Source organism: Mus musculus, chromosome 12 (genome assembly GCF_000001635.26).
Source record: "Mus musculus strain C57BL/6J chromosome 12, GRCm38.p6 C57BL/6J".
Lineage (NCBI taxonomy): Eukaryota > Metazoa > Chordata > Mammalia > Rodentia > Muridae > Mus > Mus musculus.
The window spans coordinates 103,122,041-103,145,402 of record NC_000078.6 but is presented as its reverse complement, the minus strand read 5'-3'; the positions used below and the strand labels follow the sequence as shown (position 1 = coordinate 103,145,402).

Below are 23,362 nucleotides of genomic sequence, written 5' to 3'. Positions count from 1 at the left end.
AAACCTTATAGAAATCTTTAGTCCAAATAAGATCCAGTTTTATCATCCTTTCTCTGGGATTTGTTTCTTATTTTAACATTTCACAAGGCTAGGGATTAAATTTGGTCCTTGTGCATAGAAAAAGGGTGTGGCACTGCTGAGCTACCTGTCCCCAGTCCCTAGGGGGTGAAGCCATCTTCCCTTTGTCAGGAAAAGACATGACCTGGAACCTGGAGAAAAGTAGCAAAATTTTTGAGAAAAAAAAAAAAAAAAAACAAGATTCTACATGAAAATGTGCTTTGAAAATCCCTGTGTTTACAGAGACTGGGAGGAAATGGCAGAGCACAAATAAGCTGCCCTTTACTGTTGCAAGCATATCCTTAGCAACATTTCTACAAGGTTGCACTGAAGCCTTCCACACAGTACAGACTAAGCCAGAGGGAATCATCTTGGATCCCAGGACTTGCAGCTCGTCTGTCACCTGAAATTTGCATTTGTTCAAATGCAAATCCTCGGGCCAAACTCTGACCAGTCGTGGCCCTGTGTTTAGCAGGAGCTGCGGTGCACCCTGAAGTCCAAGATCCACTTCAATGAGACTTCTCAAAAGCAAACTGCAAGCTTTTCAGTGGAGAGTATTACTTTCCCAAGAGATTAAGGACAAAACGGAATCAGTTCTCAGATCTGACCTAGCAGGGAACGCTCTTACACAAATCCTGACGGCATTTTCTAAGTATCTTTTAAAAAGAACCTCGGCCTGTTCAATATGCCAATTGCCTTCAGAATTGGTGTGACATTTACTTACTTTAAAGCAGGAGCTGAAAACTAGCTGCTAATCAGGCCAAACTCTAGTGACTTAAAAGCCAGAAAATGTCATCTTAGTTGGGGGAAGATCTGTATGCTGAGGCCTGTTCCCACATAGCCACCATCAGCAGGAGAGGAGGGCAGTCCTCCATAGGTGCCATGCATTAACGCTGTCAAGGGGCTCCGTTCTCCGTAGTACCTTGCCTCTCACCACACCACTCAACTCATTAAGGGTGGAGTCCCTGCAGGCGCAGCTGATTGTCACAAATTAGGCATGCCAGTTGTTTACAGCAGCAGCACCCCCTGCTGGTCAGTATGGAGTTCAGCATCTTCATTATCGGGATAGGTGCTTCTGAATGGCTCGTGTGTGTGTGTGTGTGTGTGTGTGTGTGTGTGTGTGTGTGTGTGTGTGTGTGTGTGTGTGTGTGCACACATATGGATGTTTGAAATCTTTGGGAATCAGTCTTTCCATCCATTGTGGGGGACTTGGGAATTGAACTCAGATTGTCAGGCTTGGTGGCAAGCACCCTTACTCCCTGAGCTATCTAGCTAGCCCAGGACTAGTCCTCTTTGCTTGGATTTGCTCATCTACTTTAAGCTATGGATAAACAGGTAACCCAGAGAGTGGTGATACAGAAACCTGGGCTGCTCTCCACAGTCCCCTTGAACCCTAGCAACAGCACTCGGCAAGCTAAAGGCTCCGAATTACCAGCTCCTTATCAGCATCCTTATTAGCATCCACTGGTTCCACAACTGTGATTGCCACGGTTAGCTGACCTCTGCAACATCTTATACATATGAGGCATTTATTCCAGAAGTACCAACATGTGACTTCACTGGTCAGATGAACAAGTTATTCGACTTTGCTTTGTAGTAATTTTATCTGAGTTACATGAAGAAGTCACACAACTCTAGTGGAGACAAAGGGACAAAGAAGTGGCTCTGCCAAGGCTGGCTACCTCCTGGCCCCGGTCCTGGAGATACAAACGCTTGCGGCTTTCTTGGTTTACAGCAGTGTGCAGTCATACAGGAGCACTAGACTGGGAGTCAGGAGGCGTGAGTTCCAACCTTCTCCCCACCTCCATGGAGCAATTACAACTCACACCTCCTCTCTTACGGTACAACTCTTTATTTGATGACATACAGGAAGAATGTGTCTTATTGGTTTCTCCCGCTTTAATAAAACAAGTTCCTGCTTTTCTTTCTTTCCTTTTCTATTTTTTTTTTTTTTTTTTATTATCAGGCCCCTGACGACAATGACCCTTGAACTACAGATTAACCACTGAATATCATCTTGCTCTTTCCTGAACATTACTCAGAAAAACCGAAACAAAGCAAAGCAAAACAAAACAAAACACATGCCACTTTAAATAATTCTCTAAAGCTAACACTTTACCTACGTCTGGATTCCTTTTAGATAAGCTATTAATTTCCTTGCCTATTGGATATCCACTTGAGAAGAGCATTTCTGCAGAAAGCCCACCTAAGGACTGGGGATATAGTTCAGTAATAGGATGATTACCTAGCATGCACAGGAGGCTGAGTTCTAGCTCCCTCGCTGAAAATGAAACAAACACAAATTTTAAAAAGAAAGAAAGGAAAGAAACAAACCACAGTCGGTTGGCATTCAACTAAAAACCACGTGGTCACGGGGTACCTTCATTATCAGCAAGCAAAGTACCCACTCCATGCTGCCGACAGCAGAGTGGATGACCTAAATAACTCTCTCCTCTAGCTGACAGATTTCCCCTAGCTTCTTGGGCTCTATCAGATCACCTGACCGACCGTGCTTCGCATGTTGGTCTCTGTAAGCAGATGGGCAGAAAGTAATGGAAGCTAAAAAAAACTTGGGCTGAGCTCACCTTCAGAGGTAAAACACAAGGCAGCTTGGCAAAAAATGTCTGAAACTGGTTGCTGATTGTGGTCCAGAGACTACTAGGAGAATCCATGGGCAGAGCTTCCATGAACGTGGCAATGTTTTCCAAACAGCGTATCATAGCACCCCCTGCTGGTAAATTCTTTTTGTTATTTAGACCCTAAAAACACAAAAGCATAGGCAATCAACTGCTGAAACAGGACACGAATCATAAAGCTACCCAGAGAAGGTTTGCTTAGAAACCTTAAATATTTGCACTATAAACACGATGGGCTGCCTGCTACACAGGCTGACTGCTCTAACAGCCAGAAGGAATACAGAGGGAAACCAGCTACATTTAGTAAAACGGCAGGGGCAAAACTAATGATCTTTATGTCCTGAAGATAAAATGGGATCATGAATTAAGAACTCTCTAAGGATATAGAATGGGTCTGGATGGGTGCTAAGAAGGTAATGAACAACGCCTGCTGGAAAGACTCTTCCAAAGTAAAGATTGGAGCTGTTGATAATAGCAGCCGCTGCTTTCTTCCTAGCAACACCTGGGCATGGTGAAGCAGTCTGGGACTTCTCTATGTTAGATACAACACTTCACCGTGAAGCAGTCCAGGGGTGCCTCAGGGAGGGAGACAGATGTGGTACATAACTTTGCCTGGGACCTAGGGTACCTTTCACGCAAACCTACCTCCAAGAGCTGACTGAGGGCAGCAATTGAGCTCAGCTCGTTGAAGTCCATGAGAGATGTGGCTAAGGTCCTTAAAAAAGTCCCATCTATAAAGCAAATGATCAGATTTAGTAGGCTTTCTGGGGACTGGCCAGGCTTGTGGTGTCTGGGTCCTGGGGTGGGGGTGGGGGGATGAGTTACCTTTGATGGCACTCTGGAAGAGCTGAGGGAAGATGCCATTGGGGGCCAGCTGATGGAAGATGCAGCGCAGGAACTGCTTGGCCACACCTGCTGCATTGCCTGGAACCATCATGCTGCGTTCAAACAGAGAGGACAACACAAGCTATAGACCAACGAGCATGCATGCAATGATTTAGAGGTTAGGCTCTGAGCGCCACAGTTTTATCCACTATCTTTCTTGCTAGTTTCCCCCAGAGAGATGAAATTACCCATAGTCAAACCTAATACTTCATAACAATTTTTTTCAGACAGATCCATAAAGTGCCAAAGTGACAGCAGAATTATTCCAGGACTCTCCAAGTATAGCTGAGTATCCCAAAGCCAGTGACTTTCAAAGGCCACAAAGTCTAGAAGTGGATAAGAGTTATCAGCAAGAGCCTAGCAAGGCCAAGAGAGGGTTGCCCTGAGGGAATGCAGTGAGAATATCCTCACTTCTTTTGGGAGATCCGCCATGTTTTCTTGGAGCATCTGAGCTGGCACTTGTAACAAAAAGTACCTGAGGGTTTTACATGGCTCTGTCTCTTAGACAAAAGCAGCAGAGAGAATAATTCCTGAGGTGGTTGGGTAGGGGAGTAGGTTACCAGAAGGAAGAAATCAAAGGTCCCAAGTGGATGAAGGGCAAGAAGCTCTCCTAAGCTAGGTACATCAGCCTCTGCCTCATCATGCCAAGTCCACCTTGGAACATTGGTTCAAAGGTCAAAGGCGGCCTCCAGGGAAAACAGAGCCCTAAACTTATGACTGACATAAATAAACAGAACAAGGGAAACTTTTGGCTATTTGTTTCATGAGGCCCCCATAGCCCTAAAACTAACATCAGATAAATCTGAATAAATAAATAAATAAACAAACAAACAAACACAAAGGAACAGGAAGAGAAAAACACAGCACAGTATTCCTCTGGACACTGGATCCAACTATAGATGACAAGGATAATATATCATGATCACATAGGGTTTATCCATAGAATGCCAGAATAACGTCACAATCAACATAGGGGCTGGGGAAACGGCCAGGAGAAGGACCAGAGTTCAGATCCTCCATGTGGGCACAGTGAACCACCTAGAGCTTGAGCCTCGGAGGATGGAGCTCCAGGATGCTCTGCGTGAGCAAGCTTCCTACCCAGACTAGCAGCATAGCAAGGTCTGAGGCTTGGTGGAGAGACCCTGCCTCAAAGTATGAGGCAGGAGGATGACCAAGGAGGACTCCTGATGTCAACTGTGGGCCTCCACACGCCAATGCGCACAGCTACAGACATGCACACTCACATACATGTGAACCATCACGTCACATATATACACATTTGCTAACACAAAAAAAGAAGAGAAAAAATCAATCAATGTGATTCAACATATTAAAATAAAAACACATGAGTTTTAAATTACTCAACATATTGGAAATAGAAGAAAACAGTTTGTTTTTTAAAAAAAGTGTCTGTGAAAACAAAAACAAAACACAACAAAAAAAATCCCTGGCTAACACATAACCAGAATGAGATTGTGAAGGCAGGAAACAAAACAGGAACGGCCATTTCCACATCCCTTATTGTACTGGTGGCTCTACCTACTATGATAAAGTAACAAAACCCCCAAAATATCAGAAAGGAGGATAGTAAAACATATTTTGGTAGGTAATATAATGTTTTCCAAACAAAATAAAACCGTAAAAAGTCTATAAAGTCTAGAAGTCTAGGAAACTTCTAGAACTTATGTGTGAATTAAGCTAGGATACAACACTAATCCAGAAAAATCTTTATCCACCAGGAAAAAAATTGAAAATTATTTCCTTTAAAATTCAATTTATGCCAGGCAGTGGTGGCACATGTCTTTAATCCCAGCACTCGAGAGGCAGAGGCAGGCAGATTTCTGAGTTTGAGGCCCACCTGGTCTACAGAGTGAGTTCTAGGACAGCCAGGGCTATACAGAGAAGCCCTGTCTCAAAAACCAGGAAAAAAAATTCAATTTACATTATTTCTAACATGTATAAAATTCTTAGGGGTCAATCTAACAAGATTTAACAAAAGATTTACAAAATTTAAAGTTTAAAGTTTAAACAGAAGATTTACAAAATTCCAAAATGTAAAATTTTAACCAAAGTTGTACAAGACCACTACTGAACATGGCTCCGGGGCTGGGTTGATGGTTCAGCCTGGACAACACTTGCCTTACAAGTTCCAGGATCTGAGTTTGAACCGAGAATCCTCATAACCGGGAAAGGCATTGGTACTGTACACTGGGAATCCTAGCACTGGGGAGGTGAAGATGGGGCTCACAGAGGCTCACTGACCAGCCAGTCGAGCCTAACTGGAGCCTCTAGACCAATGAGAGGCTTTGTCTCACAGGAGCTAGATGGCATTCCTAAGGATGACACCCTCCATATATGTGGGCACACATTTCAAAATCATAGCTGAGAGAAACTTAAAACTTAATGAGAGGGATATATATATATATATATATATATATATATATATATATATATATATATCAGTTATTCCCAAATTAATATACACTGTCAACTCCAATAACCATTTTGCCTAAAGAAGGAGAAGCTTGGACACAGTGTAGAACTGATGCCTGTTATAGCAACAGTGAGAAGACAGAGAAAGGAGAATCCCCACTAGGTTGAGGACAGCCAGGGCTCAAAGCAAGATACTTTCTCGAAAAGGCAGAACAGAAAGAAAGGAGAAGCTAATTTGGAAATTTAACGAATTTACATAGCTAAACAAATCTTTAGAAAAAGAGAAAAAGGAAGGAAGGAAGGAAGGAAGGAAGGAAGGAAGGAAGGAAGGGAGGGAGGGAAGGGAAGGGAGGGAGGGAGGGAGGGAGGAAGGAAGGAAGGAAGGAAGTAAGTAAGGAAGGGAAGAAGGAAGGAAGAATACCCTGGCTACTTGATGCCAAGCCTCACCACTGTAATCCAGACCATGGGGCACCGGATCAGTGGTTCTCAACCTGCAGGTCATGACCCCTTTGGGGGTTGCATATCAAATATCCTGTGCATGAGATATTTACATTACAATTCCCAGCAGTAGCAAAATGACAGTTAGGAGGTAGCAACAAAATAATTCTGTGGTTGGGGAATCATCGCACATGAAGAACATCATTAAAGGGTCAAAACCTTAGGAAGGTTGAGAACCACCACACTAGACGAAGGATCAGTGTAGAGCCCAAAGGAACCAGATGGATACACGCCACCATCTACATGGATACACGCTACACTGCTATATAGGGAATTTGGAGTTTAACACACATCACAGTGGACCAACGAGGGGAGGAGTCTTTAAAACAAGAAGGTGCTTACATAGCTGGATATTTTATATGAATATAGAGAATGTCTCTACCCCTACCCAACACTGTATAAAAGGTAATTTTGATGGATTATGTAAGAGATAAATCTAAATGCTAAAGTTATGAAACGTTTGGAAGAAAATAACAGAAAGCACACCCTAACAGAAAGCAGAGAATAGACACGACTTGGAAGCAGGCAAGACAAGGTTTTCTCAGCTAAACAATAAAAATCCATAATTGCATACACTTTAAAGCATGGATAAGTTAAAGTTCATCTAAATAAAAACCTTGTTGGCAAATTATAGCATTGGGAAAATGAATGAGCCCAGCCTAGGTAAAGATAGTCTTAAAAATATTTATATAAAGAAGTCTGACAACTCCAGAGTAAAAAGAAAACAGCCCAATTTAAAAGATGGAAAAGATCATTTAAGTGAACACTTCAGGCAGGATATATAAAACAGTTAATGAACATTTGAAAAAAATGTCATCAGGATGATGCAAATTAAGGCTACAAAGAGATGGCCACCATATAGCCACTCCATCTGCTCCAGTTGAAAATACGAACAACACCCAAATCTGGCAAGGATGTGGAGCAGCCTCAAGTCTCACTGATGATGGGACTGTAAAATAGTATCCCACACAGGATAAATAGCATAGCCTTTATCTAATATTTCCTTCATTTAGTGTCGGGCAGTGATGGCACACACCTTTAATCCCAGCACTTGGGAGGCAGAGACAGGCAGATTTCTGAGTTCAAGGCCAGCCTGGTTTACAGACTGAGTTCCAGGACAGCCAGGGCTACACAGACAAACCATGTCTCAAAACAAAACAAAACAAAACAAAACAAAAACAAAACAAAAAACCTTACAAGCAATATTTTCTTCATTTTTACTTATGCGTCTATGTGTGGGTATAAACACACATGTTCAGTGCCCTCAGAGCATCGGTTCCTTTAGAACTGCAGTCACAGGCAGTTATGAGCTGCCATGGGAGCTGGGAACCAAAGTTAGGTCGCCTGCAAGAACCATTAAGTGCTGAGCTAGGCCCTAGAACAAATACTTTTATACAACCATATTTATGTAAGAGAAGTTCTGATTTCTTATTTTAAAAAAAATCAAGCACACATATATTTTGTGGCCCAATGATTCCATTTCCAAGAGAAAGAAAGCATCTATTTACAAAGGGCCTTGTCTAAGAATGTTCATAGCTGCAAAGGAATCGCACTGAACTAGAAATGACCCTGATACTCTTTAGTAGAAACCTGAATTAACCATGTGGTTCATGTTCAGCTCTGACAAAGAAACGGACCAAGGTACCTGCAACAGCACGGATAAATCTCAAAGCATTGTTGCCTGAAGAGGCCAGACACAAAACAGCAACACAGTTCCATTCATGCAAAGCTCTACAGCGGGCAAAATTAATCTACCACGCAAGAAAAGAGCATTTGCTTCCATGGTTGGAGGATAACTGGACCTGTGGAAGATGGGCCCTTCTGGCAATCATGGTTAAGTTCTGTCTTGACAGGGCCCAGGTGTGCAGGTAAAGCTATTTGTCAAATTCAGTGAATGTACATTTAGGGTTATGTGTAAATCTAAGAAAAGCCATACCTAAAGTATCACCACGGTGTCTGTCAATAAGAATGCATTATACACAGGCCCAGACAGGACAGAGGGTCTTAAGTGTTTTAAGGCAGAGCGTGTTGGCCCTCACCTAGTGCTCTGTGACCTCAGTAAAAGCTAACCCTGAGTGACCTCGGTGGTCTAGCTGCTTCTATGCTGTTCCCTTTACTTTCTGCCATCTTCTCTGTGTTCACTGAAGACACATTGGTCTGTCTCTAGGTTTACCACCCTCTTTCCTCACTTGAAGCCCTTGTCCTGACTGTGCCCTCTGCCTGGGGCATTCTCTCCATAGCTTGCTATATAGATCATTCTCCCCACTTAGAATTTGTTTACATAGCACTTCCTCCAGGAGACTGTCCTTGGCCATTGTGTCTAAAATGTCAGTCCTGAGCCTTCTCTATTACCCGGAATTAGTTAATATTCATAACACATTGCATTAAATGATATTAAATTACATGGGCAGTTTCCTATTGGTTAACTTACATATTTTCTGTCTCGTTGACTTGAATGTAAACTCCACAAAAACCAGGATTTGACATCTGACTACCCTGTCTAGCACCTGGCACTAACTCTATAGATACTCATTTATGGGTCTATACCCTTAGCCCAAGATAGAGAGGACACAAGAGGGTCCCCTGGGCTCCCTGGTGAGTGCCCAGTTCTATGAGAGACCTTGTCTCGAAGAGTAAGGTGGAGGGTGCCGAGATGGCACTCAGTATTGATCTCTGACTTCCACACTCACCATGCATACATGCACACATGCAAATAAATAAATGTGTAATGAATTAACATTACACGAGTCTGTTTCCTTCACAGCACTTAGCACAGTTACAGTACACTTTTGTGGCTATTCATTCATGTTTGCCTTCTTGGTAAAACTGAAAGTCAAACAAGGCGAGGAATCACACTGGCTATTGCCTTTAACAAGAACCCAAGCAGGGCTGGGGTGCAGCTGTGCAGTAGAGCATTTTCCTAGAATGCTTGAGGCTCTCAGTTGGACTCACAGCGTGACTGACAAAAAAAAACCTCACTAAACTAGTACACATTGGGTTTTAAAAATACTCGTTGATGAAACTGAGTGAATGAATGAATGTGCAAAGCCAGGTCAGAAACTCTCAGGAGCTATGGTGGAATAGCAGACGTCATCTCATAGACCATGTGCCTGTGGCCAGCGTCAGACTGTGAGGACATGCACAGGGCGAAAGAGAAATGAGCAGAGCCCACTGGAGGTTCTTACCTTTCTGCTTGATTAGAAAAGGTAGTGCTGGATGCGAGCCTAGAAGATAAAAGAAAAAGTCACACAGGTAGGTATCTCAGCTTTCCGTGGTGAAGTGCATTAGCGTTGAGCTAGGACCCTGGGTTTGGTGGTGAGGGTATAGATACTGAGAGCCCCTGTGTAGGCATCTGAGGGACCACTCCGCAGTCATGTGCAGGGTTAAACTTAATCCAGTCTTCCAAACTTGTCTTGTGTATCAACCACAGATCTCAATGTAAATGCATACAGGTAAAAAATTTACTCTAACCCACCCAACGTAAAAAGAAATGGCAGTTGTAACCAGGCTAGGCGGACACCAGAACCTGTGATCCAGTGATCCCTGCATTGACTCAATGTATTTCTCTGTCAATGACCTTTGAGAACCCAACTAGGAGCAAACTGCAAATTGTAAAGTGCTCCACCACCACAAACCAGATAGCGGAGGCGTCCTCAGTTTACCAAGAGTAAAACTTTTGTACTAGATGTTTTTCAGACTCTTGCTAGTCTACACAACAGAGCAAGTGAGTCAAATGTAAAGATGTAGAGACTGAAGTAACGTAACTCGGGGTCTACGAGCTGCATAGTTATTACTGAACTGGAATCTAGTCGTGAACATGAGCCACATTCCTCTTCTGATGTCTACATAAAAAGGGAATTCCCTTCACACTAACAGTCAGACTGAAGGGCCTGTTCCCAAAACGTGAAGCCAGAACTGTGAAGATGCTGTGCGACACACCATAACGCCCTGAGCTGAACAGTTCAGCGAGGCTCTCTTGGGATCACCAAAGATGGAATCAAATCACTCCAGAACAGGTCAAGGGAGAGAAGAGTATGATCGGTACAATGGCTAATACACAAAGTCTGCTGTGGACAGGCCATCCGAACACATACAGCAACAGGGAGCAACAGTCAAACTCCCTCGGTGCAGCCTCCTCTGGCTCCACTCTGACCTTGACTCATGACCTGGTACAGCTGAGAAATGAAATCAAAAGATGTTTCCATCCAAGTTTCTAAAATCCAGTCTGAGTTGATGCCCCCAGGTTCCAGGCATCTGCAAGATGACCGGATGCTTCCCCTTCTAACGGATGGCTTCTATTTTAAGTAAGGCACCCTCTCCTGCAGATAAAATAGAACATAACACTCACCTTCCCACAGACTGCATGATATCAAGCAACAGCGGCGCCGCCAAGTCTGGGCTTAGGTGAATGAACGTGGAGAGGACCACGATGGCTAGCCCGAGGGTCTCCTCGTCATATTCCTCCAGAATGGCCCCACAGTCATGGCATCTGCAAAGGAAGCAGAGGAAGGGACGTGTAAAAAACCCGACCGTGGTTTCAAGGTACCATACAAGCACGGCTATTTGTCTGAAGTCTTCGAAAGGTCCAAAATGGTGTCATCGGGGCCCACTCTAATGTAAGTGGAGACTTCAGTGCCACTGTCATGGTAAGACATGGGAAGAGTGTGGATGGCAGCCCTCTTAGATGTTTCCTTACCATTCAGTCCACGAGCATCTGGCCCCAGAGGGGTTTCTGCTCCTTTAGAAAGAGCTTCCGGTAGGATAACAGCTCTTGGGCCTTTAAGAATGTGAAACTGTGTCTAAGAATAGTCAGTGACTAGATAATTTTTTGATCAGTTTTTATAGTTTATTTAAGCACAAACAAATGCACATGTGAGACATCTACCTGTGTTTCCTTGCTGTACAGTTTGGTAATGTGTTTGATGGCTCTGACGGCTAGCTCTGCTGCTGTTTCCATGATGGAGGAAACATTTCAGCACAGTCAGAGTTGCCCACAATAGGAGTTCTTCCAGGTCCCTGATGCTATGGACCGTAAACTTCCCAGAAGTAGCTGGACAGCACAAGGAACCAAGGCTGGACATCAGGACCTGGCCCCTGCCTGGCTCTCCTCACACTCTGCTACTGATACCTTTGGGTTACACTGGATGCTCTTCACTTGGACATACTGTCCTGACTGGTGCAGGATGGCCTTCAGGGTCCTCTACTTGATGGTCGTGGGCTTTATCAGGTGTCTTGGGGCAGCCATCTCACAGGAAGTGGCAAGGAAGGAGGGAGGGATGGCAGTAACTACATTAATTTTCATTTGTCAGAATCAAAAATGACTACAGGTGGCTAGAAGCTTTCAAAGGTTCTATCTGTGGATGAGAGACAGAGGACTCTAGTGGACCTGGGCACTCTAGGAAGCCTGCAGAGCCAGGCCGAGCCTCCTGAGTATCTCGTCCTGCTAAACCAGTACACTCACACTTGCTTTTAAGAAGCCCACCTCGCTCTTTTCTTCTCTTTCTTCTCTCTCCCCTTCTCTTCTCTCTTTTTCATCCTCTCTGCCCTTCTACCCGCTTCGCCGCCCCCCTACTTCTGCACAATAAACCTCTCTCACGTGGAAAAAAAGAAGAAGCCCACACTCAAGCTCTTTCCTGTGTTCTAATATAGGTTCCATTCACCCATTCACCCAGCTCAACCAAAGGCAGCTTTATAAAGGGAAACGGAGAACAAAAAATAACTCATGCTCATACAAATGCATGTGCACTGGAACACACACACACACACACACACACACAGAAGCAACTAGGAAAAATCAGAACCTGAAATGGGAGTGCATAGACACAAACTGGGGAAATTATAACCAAAGTTCTGAGGATATTTCAAGGCAGTTATACACACAAGGCACCTTTGCCTCTCGAGTCTGGTCACTATGATGGCTAGTTTTTATATCACCTTGATTCAAGCTAGGATTATCTGGAAAGAAAGGATCTTAATTGAGAAAAATGCCTCTATAGGCTCAGCCTGTGGGCATGTCTTTGGGGCATTTTCTTGGTGGGTGACTGATGTGGGAGGACCTAGCTCATTGTGTGCAGTGCCACCCCTGTGCAGGTAGTCCAAAGCTGTATGAAAAGGCAAGCTAAGACAGTGCTGGGGGAGCAAGCCAGTAAGCAGCATCCTTCCATGGGCTCTACTTCAGTTCCTGCTTCCAGACCTCCTGTCCTGACTTCCCTGGATGATGGACAATAGGTTATAAGTTGCTTTTGGCCGTGGTGTTTAATTACAGATGTAGAAAGCCCAAGGCAGCCATCAGCTCCATGTGACTGAGCAATGAGCATCTCTAAGTGGATATTCACACTGTCCTTTCTACTCACTCTCATTTATGATAAGTGTGAGCCACCTTTATCTAGGAACCTGATTATTCCCAAGGGATCTGTCCAGGTTTGAAAATGTGCAAGCCTTATTTTGTTTTGTCACACTCAGTAAACATGATTTGTGTGCCAGGCAAGACATAGCATGCTTGGGACACAAAATACAGAAGAAATTGTTCTTATCTCAGGGGACTCACCATCTACTTTATAACATATACCTGTACCATTTAGACAAAGAAATAAAATACAGTGTGACATGTGTTGGGTTAGAGATGTACAGGAGGCTCTGAAAAAGTGGAGCCCTGTCCCTTATAATCGGAGAAACTTTGTCTTAAGCTAGATCGTAAATGAATTAAGAGGAATTTGCTAAAACAATCAAGTAAGGAGAGAGAACACATCAGGGATTCTCTGGAATTCTAGATGGGGCTGGGGACAGAGCAGTGGGGACATTCACACACTAGAATACCTTAGCCAATGTGCTAAATGTGGGCTTAAAACCTAGAAGAACTCAAGGCTGCCGGGAACTGACAGGCAGAGAGGTGACGAGTCAGTTTGAGATGCGAAGAATAGACTGGACTGTCAGGAGGAATTAAGAATGGAGTCTTTTTTAAATTTAATTTAATTTTTTATTTCCAATGCAACAATTTGATGCTTCTAGAAGAGGGGGGTTTATGGACATTAGATTAATTTTAGGGGTAAGTGGAATTATCTCATTCAATCTAATTTAAAATAAAGGAGGGGGGACCCTGCTTATAGTGTGTGCATTTCTGAATTGTAAATGTATACAACACAGCTTCTGCCTGTTGAAGAACAGAGTTTATTTCCTCATCTGGTAACCAGACTCCAACTTTATAACCAAAGGGGGAGAATAATGGGTGAGCTTACTTGTCGGCCATCACGGTTGGCTGCTCCTCTGTGAATTCTTCAGGTGCAGGCACGAACATGCTGGCTATGCTGGGTGCTGACAGCAGGCTGGATTTCGTGGCACCTGGGGAAGCAGCGGAGAGACAACCATGAAGACAGACGAGCTTCTGGGGCCAGGGGAGTCTCCACTCTGCATTCATTAACTCTGAGAAGATCACACTCATGAGACTGTGACCCCCATCCCATCTACAGCATGAAAAGTCCCCCCCCCCCGAAACACACACAGTGACGTGGGGCCAAGAAAGAACCTGGATGCCTGCCTTTCCATGGTGCATGATTTTGAAAAACAGAAGTGTCATCTAGGCCAGCAGAATCTAAGATAAAATCAAATTCCCTAGCCTTAAAGGAAAAGGCCTGAACGATATGACATGTCTAATGCACAAATGCTTGTCATCATTAATATAGGGTTACTATCAGAAGACAGTGAGACCCCCAGACTCGACACACCTGACTAAGTGGGAGGCGGTGAGACCCCAGACTTCACACAGATGAACAGAAGGGTGTACCGGGCATAGAAAACCAGTTTAGTGTTCTGCTTTGAAAGTTATTTTCATAAGCACTAAGGCAAAAAGACTTCATTTTCATCTGAAGTATCTATGAGTGCAGCATCAGCTGTTTGGCTGGATGGCTTGCTCCACCTCACCCCATCAATATGACAGCTTAAAGACTTTGAGTTTAGATCCCTTCAAAGACATCTGAGGCTGGAATCTTAGCAACATAAACCTGGGGACAGGAAATGTGGGGACTGGGAAGATGGCTCAGAAGTTACGAGAGCCTTCTGCTCCTCCAGAGGCTCCAAGGTTCATTCCCTGTATCCAGGTCAGGGCAGCTACGCCTGCCTGTGACTCCAGCCCTAAGTGAGCTGACAGGCTCCTCTTCTGGCCTTCATGGGCCCCTGCATGCATGTGTCCACACACATGTGTGCGTGCGTGCATGGCACATACACAAATAGAAAATGTAAATCTTAAAATGTAATAAATGTAGGAATTCAGGAGCAGGCTCTCCATGAAGAAAGACATCAGCATGGAGCAGATCCCCTGGAGCTGTGCAGCTCAAGCATCTAAGATGAGTCTCCAAGTGACAACGTGAAATAGCAGCATGCTGTGCTAGATAGTAACTATAAATCTGAGTTCTTCAAGCAGACAAAAAGGCGGAACAGCAATGATCAGTAGATAACCCACGTCTCATCAAGAAACACGTAACTTGGTCCTGGAATCAAAGATGTCTGATTTCTCCTCAGAAAGAGTAACTACCGAGAGAATGGTAGTTCTAGTGATCTAAGAATATAAACCTTAGATGCCTAGCCTGAGGGGCAATGCTGTGTGGCCCAAGAGGGAAATGCTGTCGAAGTTCGTGCTTCCACACTATAGACCACCTCTCCAGGTAAAGTTTACACCAAGTGTATTTCTGAGAAACAAATGCTTACAAACACAAGCGCCAACTCTGAAAATGCCTGCGCCTTCCAGAGATCCCAGCTGAGAACACAAGCCTTGCCATCATATTATCGGCCATTTCTGAGCCACTTTCCCGCCCAGGGACATCTAAGGGTGCCGTTAACAAGGATGTCCGTAAAGATGTTGCACAATCACATATAGGCAGACGCATAGCAGAGAAGCAAAAGCACAAAGCTTAAATATAATTTCCCACGACTCTTGCTCATTGACGGGCACACTAGCCAAATGCTAAAACGGCAAGTCTAACAGAGCAGGAAAAAAAAATCGACATAAGATTTATGGAGACATGTCCACAATTTCACTAGGAAGTCAAGATTACAGCCAGAGGATCTAGAAGGATTCGGGCATTTTTGTGGCTTCCAAACAGGCATTACCTAATAGGGGCGTGTTCTTATAGTAGCCCCAGTGAAGTTGTTTTTCTCCATGACAACACAGAAAGCACGCTGCAGTATTTATGGAAGTCATCTATCAAAGAGAATAGTTTGGGTGACTGGCCATTGGCTCTTACAGGACAACATTAGCTGAACCCATGGCTTGCTAAAATCTGCTACTGAAGTGGAAACTGAAAGCAATGTATGAGAAGATAAGAAATATAAAAAGGAAAGCCACAGACTTCAGCAACCTTTCGTCACAAACGACCCACAACTAAGTTGGCAGTGTCAAACTCAGCCTCCATTTTGTCCCCTATTTACTGGCAACAATTATGAGACCCCCCCCCCCCCGTCCCACTGGTTCCCTCCCAGGATATCCAGGATACCCAATCTCTGTTTAGAGAACCAGAAGCAGTAGCAGAGAGCATTCAGAAACTTGAATATAGGGGGACTTTCTCCACAGCCGAACTTCAGAGCCGGAGATGCTGGTAAACACCCCTTTTGGAATCTCAGAGACAGGTGAGACTCCGAGGTGTGCTTGCCTCAGAGCGCACGCCAGCTGCACAGCTGCACCAATGGGCTCCACCACTTCCAATGAGAGAGAGACCGGAAGACTGCGCACCTACCTTCACACTGTCACCAATAGATTACAACCACACACTGAAGATCTGTTCAATACCCTGACTCACAACAGCTTTTCTTAGCCACATTGACTAGTGATTCATCTCATCTGCAGGAGGGCTAGAATGCTAGCTATTACCAAAGAACTGTTCAGGAAGATATCTCTGCATAGGTCTGCTTGATTCAAGAGACTACTTAGAAGATGTAGTCAGGATTTTTTTTTTTTTGTAACCAGCGATAGGCTTACCAACCTTCTGGATGTTAAGAACAAAAGTAAAGATTAATTCAGTATGCAGTTAAATGTGTGGGATGAATTTAGAAATTAAAATTGTTGATGATCCTAGCATAGGTGGATGCTCATTTTGCCCCACAAGCAGAACACTATTATTCATACATAATTCAAGATAGCTGTTTAGGCACAGTCCCACCATTCTAGAAAAAAAAATGAAGTCGATCTGAACTCTGCTCAGGAGAAGAGGACAGGGTGGCACGGAGACATGCTGCATCTTGGGAAAGGAGCTAAAGAGCCCAAAGATGCCTGGTCTAGAAACAGCTAAGGGAGAGAATCAGTGGGAGGTCATTTTCAAATGTCTAAAGTGTTGGGTGAGAGCCACTATAACTGTGTGGTGAGGCCCCAAGTGTTGGGAAGACACAGACACGATAAGCATGATAAGGCAGAGCTCTCGTCCTCGCTGGTCATGTTCAAGGATTAGCTTCACACAAGCCCTGGTCCTCAAGGGGTTCTGCAGGTTGGAAATGCGTGGAACTGCTGAGGAAGAGGCTTTGGCGCCTGCTGTGTGGATCCGTGAGAGATACTCAGTCCTTCAGCTCCACAGTCTGAGACTCTGAGACTCAACCAACCTCTTGTCCTCAATGGCTGTCCCTCCAGGTCAGGGTTTAGGCACATTGGCACGTTACACTGCCGCTTCCCGGGCTGTATCTGTTCTGTGGATAAAGAGAGCATTTCAGTCTTCAGTGGGGTCACTGCACAATCAATGCAGCAAACGGTCACAGTTACCTTATTAACGCATAAAGAGCAAGTCTGGGGGTGGGGTTTATTTAAGGTTTCATTACAAACCTGTCACTCAGTTAAATGAACAGCACCTGAAAATATTAGAGTATTCAAAACTAATTTTTTTAAAGTTCTATTCCCACTCTGTTTCAGAAGAGTGAAAATCCCAATATGAAATGGAGGAGGGGGGGGAATAAGTGGGAGGTTATGGCCTTGGCCATGAAACATGTGTTATGCAAATCAGTAAATACACCAATGATACTCTGGGGTAATGGTCAGACAGTTCATACAAAAACATGTGGACAGGTACAGAAAATGATAGGGATTTGACTGAGGGTGGAGAACAAGAATAAGGAGCAGAAATAAAGCGATTCTCGGGGGATGTCCATCCACACAGAAGTAGTGTACAAAGAAGAAGAGGCGGACTTTCTATGCATGAACTGGTGTATGCTGAGGTGAATTTATCATGTCCCCAGTTTAAGCTGTCCTTATCCGGATGTCTCCAGGACCATTGTTATTCTTGGTGGGAACTAGAGAGCCACTGAATCAATGTGTATGGTTCAAAATATCATGTCACCTAACTACACATCCACAGACTTTTCTGCTCAAGTAGTAGACATGAGAACACTGAAAGGGGGTGTAAGGCAGGCTCAGTTGGAAGGGACTGTGGCAAAACAGTTACTTTAGCCTAGAAGTTCAAGACCAGCCTGGGTAACAAAGAAAGACCCTGCGTGTTCAAACCCAACCAACCAACTTGAGAAGAATGAGATAAAACTTATTAAAGGATTTAGAGACTAGAGAACCAAGTTGGGAATTCAAAATTTAAAAGTAAGCCCTAGCAAATGTCAGTGAAAGAAATCCGGACAACATGGTGCCTTACAAGTGAAACCAAGAACACAAGACCCATTAAGTCTCATTGAAAAGGGAAATCTGTAGCTAAATGGATTATTTGGCATCAAGTAGGGTTTTGTAGCTTAAAATTCGGGTCAGAAATAGATGTCAATTAACATGATTGTAACTCTACTTAATCAAACTAAGTTGGAGCTATAGTCAGAATCTAGAATGACTGAGTTTGAGACACAGACTGAGCTACGACAGAATGGTAAAAATGATTTCAGGGTCCCCAAGTCAAGCTGAGCACTTAATACCAGAAAGTTAACTGAGCTGTGCTTCTCAGGCTACACAACCTTGTCTCTGCAGAAGGAGTCACTGGAGGGTCCTCCATGGTACTTTCAGAAAAGAAAGACTATTAAGCCAAATACATTCTTGGGGATGGCTAGCCAGTGTCTGGAACTTCTCTCTCCTATCTGTCGCCTCTTAGCTATCCCTTGCTCACTCCTGTGTGGCATTAAATGAAGAGAAGACACTAAGCCTTTGACCTGTCAAACACTTGTCTAAGTCCAGCAGACTAAAGCTGCCTGTTGCAGATGGGGTTGGGTGTGGTATGTGGGTCTCTACTTGAAGAGCAACAAAGACAATTAAGAGAACACACACATACAATGTGAAAAGCAGCTTGGGATCTTGGTTTTCTTTGTGCACAGTGTGATTCTGCATCATAATGAAGAATATTAAAAATAATCTCATAATTGGAGCCTGAAAATAATCACCACGATGGAAAAGTGCACTCCCCCAGCGTGATGCAGCAATCAGCGCTTACATATTCCTAGTGTATGCAGACTTCAAGGCTTTTTCTTTCATGTTTATAATCTTGTACCTCAAATGGCCCATTTAATTTAAGAAGGAAAAGAGCTACGGAGGAGCAGGAACTTAAGGGGGGACCACTGCAGTGTTATGAGCTGTGAAGGCAGCAAGCCACACATAGATGTGATTAAGGGGGAGGAAATGCAAAAACGGTCACACTCGAGACAGATGTGCCATGGCAGGCATTCTTACTGGGCGGCAGGCTAGATGTGGCTCTGGCTTATGAACGTGAAGATGTTTGAGTGCAACCTGGTGACCCCGCTGTCTAAAATTACACAGTCCATTCCCAAACCTACTTACAGCCCAAGACTGGTCATTAAATAGGCACTAACTTCAATACTTTGTATTTTCTGAGAGAGGACATTGATAATTTGGTGCTTTTATAACTTTGTGCCATGAAATCATAGCTCTACTGACTCCTCCCCAGACAGATAACTTGAGATCTGAAATCTGGGTCTTAAAGGGGGAAAAAAGAGTTGGGCATGCCTAGACAGAGACCAGTCTAGACAGGAACCAGCCTAGGTGGGGACCAGCCTGAGGATCAGCCTAAACAAGGCTCTGCCTGGACATAACCCACGTTCTTCTAGAACACTTGGAAAATCTGAGTAAATGTTAATTACTTCCAGTTTGTTTTTTTTTTAAAAACTGTTTTAACCAAAGAACACAAAAAGTGGACACAGAGAAAGTGGCATTAGCTAATCTGAGAGGCAAACAAGAAGAAAAAGCATGACCCACCAGTGTCCCAGCTGCTGATGTTATGGGGGGCGCTAGACTGGTGCTCCAGCTGTCGCTTCATTAACTGGCTCATTGTCAGAACTCCCAGGGATCCCCTTTTCATCTGCCTATACTGAGCTATACGAAGGAAATTAGGAGACGGTTACTACGGACAAGGCTCTACACATCACACAAGTCTTAATTGAGTCTTCGTTAGCTACTTGCAACTGTTGGTAAATCATATGTTCCTGGTCACTTGAGAGACTAACGCCTTTCATGCGCCTGTGGTGCAGGCAGTAGTAGTGTTCCTTAACATTGCTCCATCAACTAAATGTATTTACTCAACTCCCGATGGATGCGATGTGATGGTTTGTGTTAGCTTTTTAACTTATATGCTCTGCCACATCCTAAAAAGGATTCAAGACAAACAGTGTTACCTTGAATTGAATCAAAAAAGCAACTGAAGTAAGCTGAAATACATCGATTTCAAAATCTGCACTGTTTCCAAGCATTTGCGGCCCCCTGTCTACCATTTGAAAAAACGTGAATTAAATACCATTCCACAAGTATACTCTTTGGTTTAGAAAGCAATCCTAACATCTTTGTCCTGCTATTAAGTCCTGATAGGATTCTTGGCAGTAGAAAGTTCTAAGCATATCCAAACCAAAACCAATAAAAAGCATGCTGCCAGTTGCCTGCGACTTAGAGAACCACCCTCGCCTGAGCTCCCGTTCCCCATATGAGATACTCAATGCCGGTGCACCAACTCAGTATGAGCATGCACTCTCACCAAGGTGACAGTAGGCCTGACCCCAAGCACCTAGAAGTTGCCCACTTGGATTCCCCGACCTGGTTCACTTGAAAGGGCAAGTTCAGAAACCAAAGCTGATGAACTATACACCCTAGAAAGGAATGCAGAGCCCAATGCCCACTAGATAGCCCCTGCACAACCCTGGGCACTGTACAGAGGTTTCACGATCAATAACAGGAGCATCTAGGTGTGAAGTGATATCATTCATAACATCGCTTCTGGTGTGGCCAGCATGATGTTCGATGTGTGGTGATCATACCGCGTTTAGATACAAAACAATTAACTGGCAGCTCAGTCAAGAAAGGAACATGGTGGGATTTGCGCGTCTTGGAGTCCATATTCACTAGATTTTGTGGAAATAGCTAATCAACTGAATGTTAAATGTCACTGATTTGTTTATTGACTGATAAACTTTATAAGTTTGTAACTCACTTGAAAAGTAGAGCTTTAGGTAAAAATTTTAAATTTTTAAGAAAAGTTCAAAAGCAGAAATATTTTTTTTATCTTCAGGACTGGGTTTTGAACCCAAGGCCTTGCCCATGTTAGGCAAGCCACCTTCCTGCTGAACTACGGCCCCAGCTAAAAACCAGAAAACTTTTAAAGGCTTTAAAATTTTTTTTAAATATATACAGTCTCGTAGACTCAATCAAGTAAGGGTGTAAAACCTCTTGTGTGGAGATTCTTTCCCCTTTCTGAATTTTGCTTTGTTTTTCAGTCCTGGGAATGGAACCCAGAGCCTCACACACACTAGGCAAGGGCTCTCCCACTGAGCTACACCCCCAGTCTCCCAACTGCTTTTGAAGATAGCAGAATTCCTGAGAGGAAAAGGGCCAATGGATATGCTTTCCAGCATTATGCCTCCAAGAGCACACCACCAACTTCCACAATGATGCTTTGCATGACAAGAGCAGGAAGGTGGGGACTAACATGCTCAATCCATGGCAGAAAGGCCAGACTCAGTCAGGACTCCGGATCCTGACCCTCCCAACACACATGCTGTACTAGAATTACAGCCATTTAACCATTCTGACCAAATCATTCTACTCAGAGTTCTAAGGGGGAATTCTGTCTCTTTTTGTTTTCTCTTCTCATGTAAATGAGGAAGAGAAAGCATGCTATTGTGATTTTGTCAAGTTATCAAACATTCTTCATGATATTTAAACACACAGACACACAGACACACTTAGCTTTAGAACTAGCCATCCTATTTCGTAACCAAAGGCCCAATATCTGCCACTTGGAAACTATCATAATTTTTACAATCTTATAAATGATTTGGAATTATTCAATGACAGTGTGGAATTAATATCAACTTGAAAATCTCATAGGCAAGCATCAGTTTCTCTCTCTCTCTCTCTCTCTCTCTCTCTCTCTCTCTCTCTCTCTCTCTCTGTAGCTTTAGGCAAGCATTCAGCCTTTTTCCTCCATCTGCCATGAAGCACTTAGGTAAGGATTGGATCTACACCATGTTGTGTATGAACCATTCATCATGATGTTAATACAGTAGGAGAGCCAACTAAATGGCATCTATGATCACTTTACCCTCCTTGATCCCCAGTGGGGAGCATGATGCCTGGCCCCCACCAGATGCACATGGCATGATGAATGAATGAATAAATGAATGCACAAATGGATAAATGTTGACAACGGTTCCTCTCTATACAGCCAGTCCAGCATTTGCAATACACTCCGTATCTGTCTTCTTGAACTATCCTTTTAGAAAATGGTCAAATGAAAACTCACTAACCCTTCAGGCAGCATCCATAGGAAACACACATTTCCCAGGACATGAGACAAAGGCTTCCAGAAACATACACTTTTGTCTGTATCACTGATTCCTTCCGAGAATTCCCCTTGCTAGAAAAAAAACCTCTTGATTCCACTGAGCTAAGTAGACAGCCTGGGGGAACAACGATGGAACCCAAGCTTCTGACAGTGAAAATCTAGCACCCAACAGCAGAGGGAGGCTTTAGAATACTGGCCTTGAGTAGACTTTGCAATGCGTTGGGCCACTTTTGGTTTTCAGCCTAAAAGGAGCAGATTTAACCTATAGGGTCACGATGCATTTATTTTAGGACAACTCAGATAAAGCCGTGGTCATGATAGAAGTGGTTCAGATTAAATCAATGAGTCTCCCAGATAAGCTCCTGACATGAACAAATCCTTACGCGCATCACACGACCAGTTCTATGTTCTGTGTTCAGACTAGTAGTGATGCTCACTTGATTGACTGATGAAATTCTGTATTTATCCTTTAATGAATTGGGGTTCTTAGGCAATCAGGGCCCATGTGATTAATCTGACTTCTGAGGTATGAATGAAAGCAGGCCATGCTGCCCTCCAGAACTTCATGGACCACACAGCACTGTATCGTCAAGGAAACTAAGGTGTCATTTTTTTTTAAGTAGGAGGGTTAACAAAATCGAAAGCAATATGTATTGGTGATGTTCCAGAGGTGACAGGCACAGGAATCATCACTGAGGGGCACTTACTTGATATTGATGAGTGACTGCTGGTTTCAGGGGCACCTGCTTCTAACGTAGGGGCAGAGGAAGATTCCCGTGGCATTTCCAACGTTGAAAGTCCTTTAGCAGAGGGATCTGCAAATGGAAATACTGTTTAAAGTTAAGGACAGTGGGACAAAGCACTTAAGGACCTTTCTGGGTCTTTTGTCTACCATGCCCATTCCTATCGTTAGGCACTTTCTGCCTCTGTCGATTGCCTTAGAGGGATGGCATGTATGCCAGCTTCAACATCCTGCAGATAACTGACTCTACATCACGTTCTGCTCGTGAAGCTATGTTGCCTAGAGAGTGACGCCCCCACAGCTACAAAGCTAATGCTTGAAATGTCACACTACTGCTGCTGTTGCTGTTGCTGCTGCTGCTGCTCTGA

At 43.8% G+C, this 23,362-nt stretch overlaps 1 protein-coding gene across 20 annotated transcripts in view; it reads right to left on the bottom strand.

The window, feature by feature from the left end:
• Unc79 (unc-79 homolog) overlaps nucleotides 1–23,362 on the bottom strand; it is a 236,846-nt gene that overhangs the window by 38,826 nt on the left and 174,658 nt on the right. For 16 of the 20 annotated variants that reach the window (XM_006515747.4, XM_030246673.1, XM_030246675.1 and 13 more), the window contains 9 exons: nucleotides 22,960–23,067; nucleotides 19,678–19,794; nucleotides 17,091–17,174; nucleotides 13,745–13,847; nucleotides 10,858–10,998; nucleotides 9,695–9,733; nucleotides 3,519–3,631; nucleotides 3,339–3,424; nucleotides 2,643–2,816 (listed from right to left, as the gene is read on the bottom strand). In XM_006515747.4, the coding sequence (XP_006515810.1) occupies nucleotides 2,643–2,816; nucleotides 3,339–3,424; nucleotides 3,519–3,631; nucleotides 9,695–9,733; nucleotides 10,858–10,998; nucleotides 13,745–13,847; nucleotides 17,091–17,174; nucleotides 19,678–19,794; nucleotides 22,960–23,067 (965 nt within the window). The remainder of the gene's footprint in view (nucleotides 1–2,642; nucleotides 2,817–3,338; nucleotides 3,425–3,518; nucleotides 3,632–9,694; nucleotides 9,734–10,857; nucleotides 10,999–13,744; nucleotides 13,848–17,090; nucleotides 17,175–19,677; nucleotides 19,795–22,959; nucleotides 23,068–23,362) is intronic. The other 4 variants (NM_001081017.2, XM_006515746.3, XM_017315038.2 and 1 more) reach the window with 1 other exon arrangement.